An 8,650-nucleotide genomic window follows, 5' to 3' on the forward strand; every position below is an offset into this window, starting at 1 on the left:
ATAGATAGATAGATAGATAGATAGATAGATAGATAGATAGATAGATACGGATATAGATATAGGTATAAATATAGATATATAGATTAGATATAGGTACAGATATAGATACAGATACAGATATAAATTAGGTATAGATATACATATAGGTATAGATTAGATATAGATATAGGCACAGATATAGATATAGATTAGACATAGATATAGGTATGGGTATAGATATTGATTGTAGATATAGATACAGATATTGATATTGATATAGGTATAGATATAGACATATTCTGGGTCTGGTGTCCTCTTCCTTATTTTGACTGAAAACCAAACATCCTTCTTTCTAGGTAAGTTCCAGCACCTGGTATGAGGAGTGGGATTGCTGGGTTATGACAGTTGGAGGTCAAGACTCAGTCTGCCTATGTTTGGAACCAATAAAGAAAGAACCAAGATCATGACCAAGGTTCCCCTGAAAGCAAAACTTCTGAAATCAGTGCTGCTTAGAAGAGTCATAACCTGGAGTGAGATTGGTAGCTATGTAAGTGAGTGAAGTGGAGAGGTCTGTTTCTCACTCTACTTCTCACCCGCTTCCCTTGATTCTCTGACCCTGAGATGGAACCCTAGACATGCGGTATTCCTTTGGTCACTCTATGACTGAATGGGGTATTTTGGAACTGTTCCCCTGAACTCTGAAAGTGCTGGGAAGATAAACAGGAGATGTTGGGAAGATGTTGGAAATGGATGGCTCCATGTAGGAACACAACATTTTCCCCCTTTTACTTTTGCTACGTTCAATAAACTTTGTGTATAGTGAGAACCTAAGTCCTGTAGATTTATGGACTTACTGACTGAGAGAAGGAGATTCCACGTTCAGGGAAGAACACTTCTAACCACAGATTCCAAATTTCTGATATTTTGAGGTCTATTCTTTTATCGTACCCTAGTTAAAGTATGAACTAGCCTACCTGCAGCTTGGTGGCTATGGAAGTGGGGGGACAGTCTAGGAACAATTTAGGCAGTGAGATGAAGGCAGCTAGGTAGCATGGTAGATAGAGTGTAAGACCTCGAGTCAGGAAGACTCATCTTCTTGAGGTCAAATCTAGCCTCATATACTTACTAGCTGTGTGAACCTGGGCAAATCACTTAACCCTCTTTGCCTCAGTTTCTTCATTTGGAGAAGGAAATGGCAAACCACTTCAGTATCTTTGCTAAGAAAACCCTATGGGGGTAAACGAAGAGTTAGACATGACAGAAAAAAAAAAAAAAACCCAGAATGAACAAATAATAGGCTAAGCTCCCTCTCATGGCAAAAAGAGAAACTACAAACATTTGGTATTCCTCACCATACCATGAGGTAGCTAGGTATAGGGCCAGGCAGGCGGTGGGGAAGGTAGGTGATGGATGGTCAGAGTGCTTGTGTGGGAGTCAGGAAGATTCATCTTTCTGAGTGAAAATCTGGCCTCAGACACTTAATAACTGTGAGCCTCTGGGTAAGTCATTTAACCCTGTTTGTCTTAGTTTCCTCCTCTGTTAAAATGAGCTGAAGGAAGAGATGGCAAACTAGTATCTCTGCCAGGAAAACCCCAAAAGGGGTCAGGAAGAGTAAGATATGACTAAAATCACTGAACAACAATCACACCTGGATCAGAAAGGTCACTCAAGGAGAAGGACACTAAGCAACGTAGATATTATTCACCCCTCCCAACCTGGATAATTACTATATAGTGACATACTGCCTTTCCCCAGACTTAAAGGGTTAAAAGCTGTTTATGGGTCTAAAGTTAAGAAAACCTGAGTTCAAATTCAGTCTCAAAGACTTCCTAGCTGTCAACTGACTGACAAAATGAATCCACTGGAGAAGGAAATGGTAAACCAGTCTTTGCCAAGAATACTCCAAATGGAGTCACAAATGGTCAAACACAACTGAAACAACAATAAGGAAGGCAGCCCAAGTCAGTTTGGGAGGCTGCCTGGACCCAAGTGTGCCAAGGGTCATACGGTATACCCATATGCAGGAATCTAAGCTAAAATGTGACGTAGGCAATCACAACCTCTCTCTGAGCCTGTTTCTTCATTTGGAAAAGGGGGACAATATTTACACAGAGACATTATAGTATAGTATATAGGAGGATTGGCCTTGAAGTTAGGAAGACTTCAAGTCTTGCTTCTGACAGACAGTAGCTAGGTGGGCCAGAGCAAGTTACTTAATATCTCTGTCTCTGTCTCTCTCCGGGCCTCTAGGCAAACTAAGATTATAAATTGTTGCTGATGTGCATCAGTCAAGCGATTTTTCTCACTGGGAAGCAACCAGAATTTCTTAAAAGTCCCAGTTAAAAACCCAATTGGGCTGAACCAAGTGAATAATTTATACAATAACAATAATGCTGTAAAGACAAACAACTGTGTATTTTAAGAGCTCTAATCAATACATTGTTCCATAGTTACAGAGTACTCATGATAAAAACATGCTACCTACCTCCTGTTGGAGAGGTGATGGATTCAGAGTGCAGATGGAAGTATCCACATGGACATATTTGTAATGGTTTGGTTTTTCTTGCTTTCTCAATGAAAGGCAGAGGGGCACTTGGGAGGGAGAGAATTCAGATCTAAAAATAAAATAAAATTGAATTTTTTTAAAAAGCCCATATCCTGGCGGAGTCAAGATGGCAGAGTAGAAACAGGACTTTCTTGGGGCTCTGGCTTCCACCTCCTCCAATTCATGTAAAAAATTACTCTAGACAAACTTTGGAGCTACAGAACCCACAAAATGACACAGAGAAGCTAACCTCCTGCTGAGGAGAGCCCAGCAGGCTGGCAGGAAGCAGCCAGCACAGCACTCTGGGAGCCAATCCCAGCCCCAAGCGAGCCCGAGGTTTTCACCTCAGGGCGGGCTGACCAGCTGTCGGCTGGAGGGACTTCAGATCACCAGCAGCTGTGGCGGTTTTCAGAATTATCAACCCATAGATACTAAGGACAAAGTGAGAGGTCAGTGCAGTGTGGACTTTGGGATCTGGTAGTTTGCGAGTGCAGTCTGGCCTTTTATCCCCTGGAGGAAGAAGCTGCTGAGGCACAGAGGCCATGCAGCCGCCACCACATGGCAACTTCAACTCCTGGCCTGCAGATTGTAGGGGGACCAAGCACTAGTCTGAGGGGTAATCGCTCTTGCTTTAATCTGCTTGGATCTGGATTGTAGTCTAGGGTGGAGGACCTGGGGTGTGTGTTGCCAGAGCGTGTGGAGGCTTCAGAGAGGGCACCCAACTAACAGCTCTAGCAGCTGAAAAAACCCCAGCAATTTGGGACAAAGCTCTCCTCCCTGGAAGCAGAGTCCTACTGTGGCAAAAAGCTCAAAAGTCAAGTAATTGAGTGGCAACATGAGCAAACAAGAGAAGCAAAGCAAGCAGAGCGACCCAACTTTAAACTGCTATTTTGGGAACAAAAAGGATCAAAGCATGGAACAGGAGGAAGACAGTGAAGTCAGAACTCCTGCACCAGAAGCTTCCAAGAAAAATACAAGCTGGTTACAGGCCATAGAGGACCTTAAGAAGGATTTTGAAAATCAAATAAGAGAAGTGGAGAAAAAACTGGGAAGAGAAATGAGAACAATGCAAGAAAATCATGAAAAGAGAGTCAACAACCTGACTGAATAAAATAACACCTTAAAAAATAGACTAACTCAAGTGGCAAAAGAGGCCCAAAAAGCGGCCAGGTGGCTCAGCGAATAAGATCACTGGCTCCAGTGTCGGGATGACCTGGGGATCGAATCTGGGCTCAGATACTTAGCACCACACCCAGAAATAACTGGCCATGTAACCTTGAGCAAGTTACTTAACCCCAATTGCTTTAAAAAAAAAAAAAGGCTCAAAAAGCCAATGAGGAGAAGAATGCCTTAAAAAGCCAAATTTGCCAGATGGAAAAAGAATCTCAAAAGCTCACTGAAGAGAATCATTCCTTCAGAATTATATTGGAGCAAATGGAAGCTAGTGACTTTATGAGAAATCAAGATACTATTAAACAGATCCAAACAAATGAAAAAAATAGAAGGCAATGTGAAATATCTCATTGGAAAAACCACTGACCTGGAAAATAGATCCAAGAGAGATAATATAAAAATTATTGGACTACCTGAAAGCCATGATCAAAAAAAGAACCTAGAAATCATCCTTCAAGAAATTCTCAAGGAAAACTGCCCTGATGTTTTAGAACCAGAGGGCAAAATAGAAGTTGAAAGAATCCACCAATCACCTCCTGAAAAAGATCCCAAAAAGAAAACTCCTAGGAATATTACAGCCAGGTTCCAAAATTCCCAGATCAAGGAGAGAATATTACAAGTAGCCAGGAAGAAACAATTTTAATATTGTGGAAACACAATCAGGATAACACAGGATCTGTCAGCTTCTACACTGAGGGATCAAAGGCTTGGAATATGATATTGCATAGGTCAAAGGAGATGGGATTAAAACCAAGAATCACCTACCCAGCAAAACTGAGTATCATGTTTCAGGGAAAAATATGGTCATTCAATGGAATAGAGGACTTTCAAGCATTCTTGCTGAAAAAACCAGAGTTGAATAGAACATTTGACATTCAGATACAAGAAGCAAGAGAAGCATGCTTTACCTTTTGGTAAATAGGGAAAAGAAATGATAAGGAACTTATCAAAGTTGAACTATTAACATTCCTACATGGAAAAACAATAATTGTAACTTGTGAATCTTTTCTCAGTATGAGATTAGTTGAAGGGAATAGAATTGTACATATCTATATATCTCTCTCTCTATATATGTATACATACATATATGTTTATATAGGAGGGTATATGGGCATATGAACACATATGTGAGTGTGTGTATATATGGGTACAGGTATACAGACAGAGGGCACAGGACCAATTTAATAGGAAGGGATGATACTTAAAAGGTGAAATTAAGAGGTTAGAGAGGAATATAATGAAAGGAGATGGGGAGAGACAGAATGGGGGTAAACTATCTCATATAGAAGAGGCAAAGGAAAACAGCTACAATGGAGGGGAAGAACAGGAAGGCAAAAGGGAATGGGTCAGCCTTATTCTCATTGAATTTGGCTTAGGGAGGGAATGACATATACACTAAATAGGGTATCTCACCCTAGGAGAGTAGGGGGAAAGGGGATGAGAGGAGGGATGATGGGAGGGCAGGCTGGGGGGAGAGGGAAGTTGGAAGCACCCACTTCTGAAAAGGGACAGGATCAAAGTAGAGAATAGAATAAGTGGGAGGTGGGATAGGATGGAGGGAAATATAGTCAGTCTTTTAAAATATATCCACTATGGAAATGTTTTGCATAGTTACACATGTACAAACTATATTGAATTGCTTATCTTCCCAGTAAGGGTGGGTGACAGGGGAGGAAGGGAATGAATCTGGAATTCAAAGCTTTAAAATCAAATGTTTAATATGTGTGTGTATGCTATTATTAATAGTATTTTACATGTAACTGGGAAATAAGATATACTGGCACTGGGGCATAGAGATTGACCATGCCCTACCAGAAAATCGGAGCAGGGATGGGGGAAGATATGGGATAGAGCAGATTGGAGTAGGGGATATTCAGCAGGATCACTCTTTGGGGAGCTGGGTGGGGGAAAAACAGGGAAAAAATTTGTAACCCAAATTTCCAAAATATTGTGGAAATGAATGATGTAAACTAGAAGTCAATAAAGCATTTGATAAAAAAAAAATGAAAAAAAAACCATATTCTAAAGGAAGTCTTTCCCAATTCCATTTAATTCTAGTGCCTTCCCTCTGTTGATTATCTCCAATTTATCCTGTCTGTATCTTGTTTGTACATAGTCCTTCACCTGTTAACTCCATTGTTAAACTGTGAGCTTCATGAGAGAAGAGATTTTTTTTTTTTTGCCTTTCTTTGAATACGCAGTGCTTAGCATACCCTTTGGAACATTTTAGGTACATAAATGTACATTGACTGACAAAAGAAATCTATCTCATAGATCTATCTCATAGAGCTTTTGTGATGGGAGCATCTTAAACCTCTACATTAATGTGAATTATAATTTACTGATTACTTTCCATAAATTATTCCTTTTAATTCTAACATTCCTGAGAAGTAGGTCTTTATATTCCCATTTGACAAATGAAAAAACAAACCTGAGATTTAGTGAGATTAAGTGATTTGGGGCGGCTAGGTGGTGCAGTGAGTAGAGCACTGGCCCTGGAGTCAGGAGGACCTGAGTTCAAATCCTACCTCAGACACTAACACAAAACTAGTGTGTGACCTTGGGCAAGTCACTTAACCCCACTTGCCCTGCCTTCCTCCCCCCCCAAAAAAAGAAAAAAAGGTTAAGTGACTTGCATAAGACTACACAGTTAAGAAGTGCAGCTAAGATTGGGTTATTTTCATACAATGGTCCTTCTAAATTAATATGCTTTCCAGTTAGTCCGATACCTTCTCCCCAAGAGAGTGTAACATTATCTTTAATGACTAGGATGTTCTCAGTGAATGGAAGGGGAGACATTGCACATGGATAGCCCACCTCGAGCATTCGACCAGTAAAGCACAGATTGTATAAATAAAAGATGTTGGCAGGTTCCATAGGCTTTCTCGGAGCCAATGGTTTTAAAGTGTGCTCCAGGGTTCTGCTAGGTCAAAACTAGTTGCATAATAATGTGTTTATTTCTTTATTCCTAAAAGAGCATTAATAGATATAATCCTCATAAATAAAAGCTCTTTGGGAAGGGCCTCAATTTTTAAAAGGTCCTGAGATCAAAAAAGTTTGAGAAGTACTGATCTCCACTGATCATTCTCTTACAGATAATACCCAAAAGGCTTGTTTATTCCCCCCCTCCCCTTTTACTTGAAAACATCTTGCCCCAAACCCTATCAAGCATTTCGCCCTGATGGAATTGAAGGTTGCTATGGAGCACCAAAGTTGTAAATAGCTGAGGCTGGTACAGTACCCTTCTAGTTGGTGCCTGCATCCCCAAACAACGTAATTCTCCCTCCAATGTCCCAGTTCAGGACTGCCCCGATGGTGCCTTCGTTTCCACGTCACAATACAAGCAAGGACACTTTTCTGGCTTAGGGTTAATTTTTTGTTGCTGTTCTTTTCCAAGATTGTTGGTTTATTTTGTGTTTACATCCCCTTTCTTTCCAAATGTGTCCCTCCTCCGTCATGAACTCTCCTACCCAGCTAACTACCCTTTGTAGTAACATTATTTAAAAACAGCTAAAAGTCTAGACAGCAAAACTGAACAAAACACCCCGGCAGCGTTCCACGCCCTCCTACCGCGCCATCTCTGCCAAGGAAGGACAGACACATTTTCTCCAGTCAAGCGGGCTCGGGCTTGGTGGTGGCGGTTTTGGGGGGAGGGGAGCCTCAGTGTTTTCCGCTCGTTATGCATCGCACGATTTAAACACCCTGGGCCTCGCAAAACGAAAGGGTTGGATCGCACTCATGTAGTTAAATCCCCGTGCCAGTCACTTAAGCACCCTGAGCCTCAGCGTCCTCATCAGAAAAACGAGGAGGCTGGCCTGGTTTTAGATCTGGGCGGGTTTTCCGGCTGTGCTGCCGGACTCCCTTCCGAGGACTTAGTTTGTCCGGGCCGCTCCTGGAGGTGAGGAGCAGCTTCCCAGGGGCGCCCCGCCCCCAGCCCAGCCGTCCCACCCACCCGAATCGCGCGGGCCTGCCCAAGCCTCTAAGGGCGGGGCGGGCCGAGCCGAGGTGTGCCGGCCGCTCTGGCCCGGAAGATGGCAGTCTCTCTCAGGCCCTGGCCGGGCGCACGTGGAGGGGGCGGAGCTTAGCCAGTCTAGTTCCGAGTTCGGGCCGCGACCCGCCGCACACCACTTCCGGGGCAAACAGTCGCGTCGCTCAGCTGTTCTCATGGCGGCCCCGCTGCTCCACACGCGGCTTCCCAGAGACCAGACCGCCGCCGCCGCCGCCGCCGCCGCCGGGCCAGCCCCGGGCTCCGCCGTCCAGGCTCCGGGAGCTTCGAGGACTGGGTAAGGGCGTGGGGTCCGCCGTCCTTCCCGCCTGGCGGGGTGACCCGCTAGGCCCGGATGGCGGGGAGGTCCGTGTAGGGCGCCGGGCCGAGCCTGACGGGACCTGCGGGTGAAAGGGGAGACTTTGGATCGGGGAGGGAGCTCCGGGGCTCCGGATCTGGGGGCTGGCCTGCAGGCCGCCTCCCCGGAGTTTCCCCTTCCACGGCGCGAGGGCGCCCGGCCTTGGCTAGCCCCTGACGCCCGGTGTCGTGGCTTCTCTCGTGACCGGTCCTGGCGACCCTGTTTCCCCGCCGCGCGCATCCGCGTCCGATCCCTGAAAAGGCCAGGGATCGCTCTGGAACCAAAAGGCATCGATTGAGCTCCTGCCGTGTCCCGGTCACTGCGCCGGGCGCCGGGCATACAAAGATGAAAGTGAAAGAGGCCGTATTCCCGCAACGAACTTGAGAGTCTGTCTGGGAGACAACATGTACAGGTTTATACACGTGTGCGTATGCATAATAATATTAAGCAATGCCCCCACGTTTTACAGATAGCGGTTCAGCTTGGAGAATATTTTTGTCTGTATTTGCTGTGCCATAGTATTTAATATAGGGCGGCTAGGTGGTGCAGTGAATAGAGCACCAGCCTGAGTTCAAATCCGGCCTCAGACACTTAACACACACAAAAACCT

The 8,650-nt window shown here is 44.4% G+C and overlaps 1 protein-coding gene and 1 long non-coding RNA gene across 3 annotated transcripts in view; one reads left to right on the plus strand and one right to left on the minus strand.

Annotated features, from left to right (window-relative positions):
• LOC138159958 (uncharacterized) overlaps positions 1 to 7,679 on the minus strand; it is a 61,193-nt gene extending 53,514 nt beyond the window's left edge. For both annotated transcript variants that reach the window (XR_011168026.1, XR_011168023.1), the window contains exons 1-2: positions 7,268 to 7,679; positions 2,465 to 2,594 (exon numbers count right to left, since the gene is read on the minus strand). This is a non-coding gene — a long non-coding RNA (uncharacterized lncRNA). The remainder of the gene's footprint in view (positions 1 to 2,464; positions 2,595 to 7,267) is intronic.
• Positions 7,680 to 7,800: 121 nt separating this feature from the next.
• Positions 7,801 to 8,650, plus strand: part of RRN3 (RRN3 homolog, RNA polymerase I transcription factor) — a 31,122-nt gene continuing 30,272 nt past the window's right edge. Inside the window, exon 1 of the mRNA XM_069086329.1 lies at positions 7,801 to 7,980. Within this exon, the coding sequence (XP_068942430.1) occupies positions 7,862 to 7,980 (119 nt within the window). The 5' untranslated portion in view covers positions 7,801 to 7,861. The remainder of the gene's footprint in view (positions 7,981 to 8,650) is intronic.

This window comes from Petaurus breviceps, unplaced genomic scaffold (genome assembly GCF_028583685.1).
Source record: "Petaurus breviceps papuanus isolate PSGF00001 unplaced genomic scaffold, PetGlider_PUasm1.0 118, whole genome shotgun sequence".
Lineage (NCBI taxonomy): Eukaryota > Metazoa > Chordata > Mammalia > Diprotodontia > Petauridae > Petaurus > Petaurus breviceps.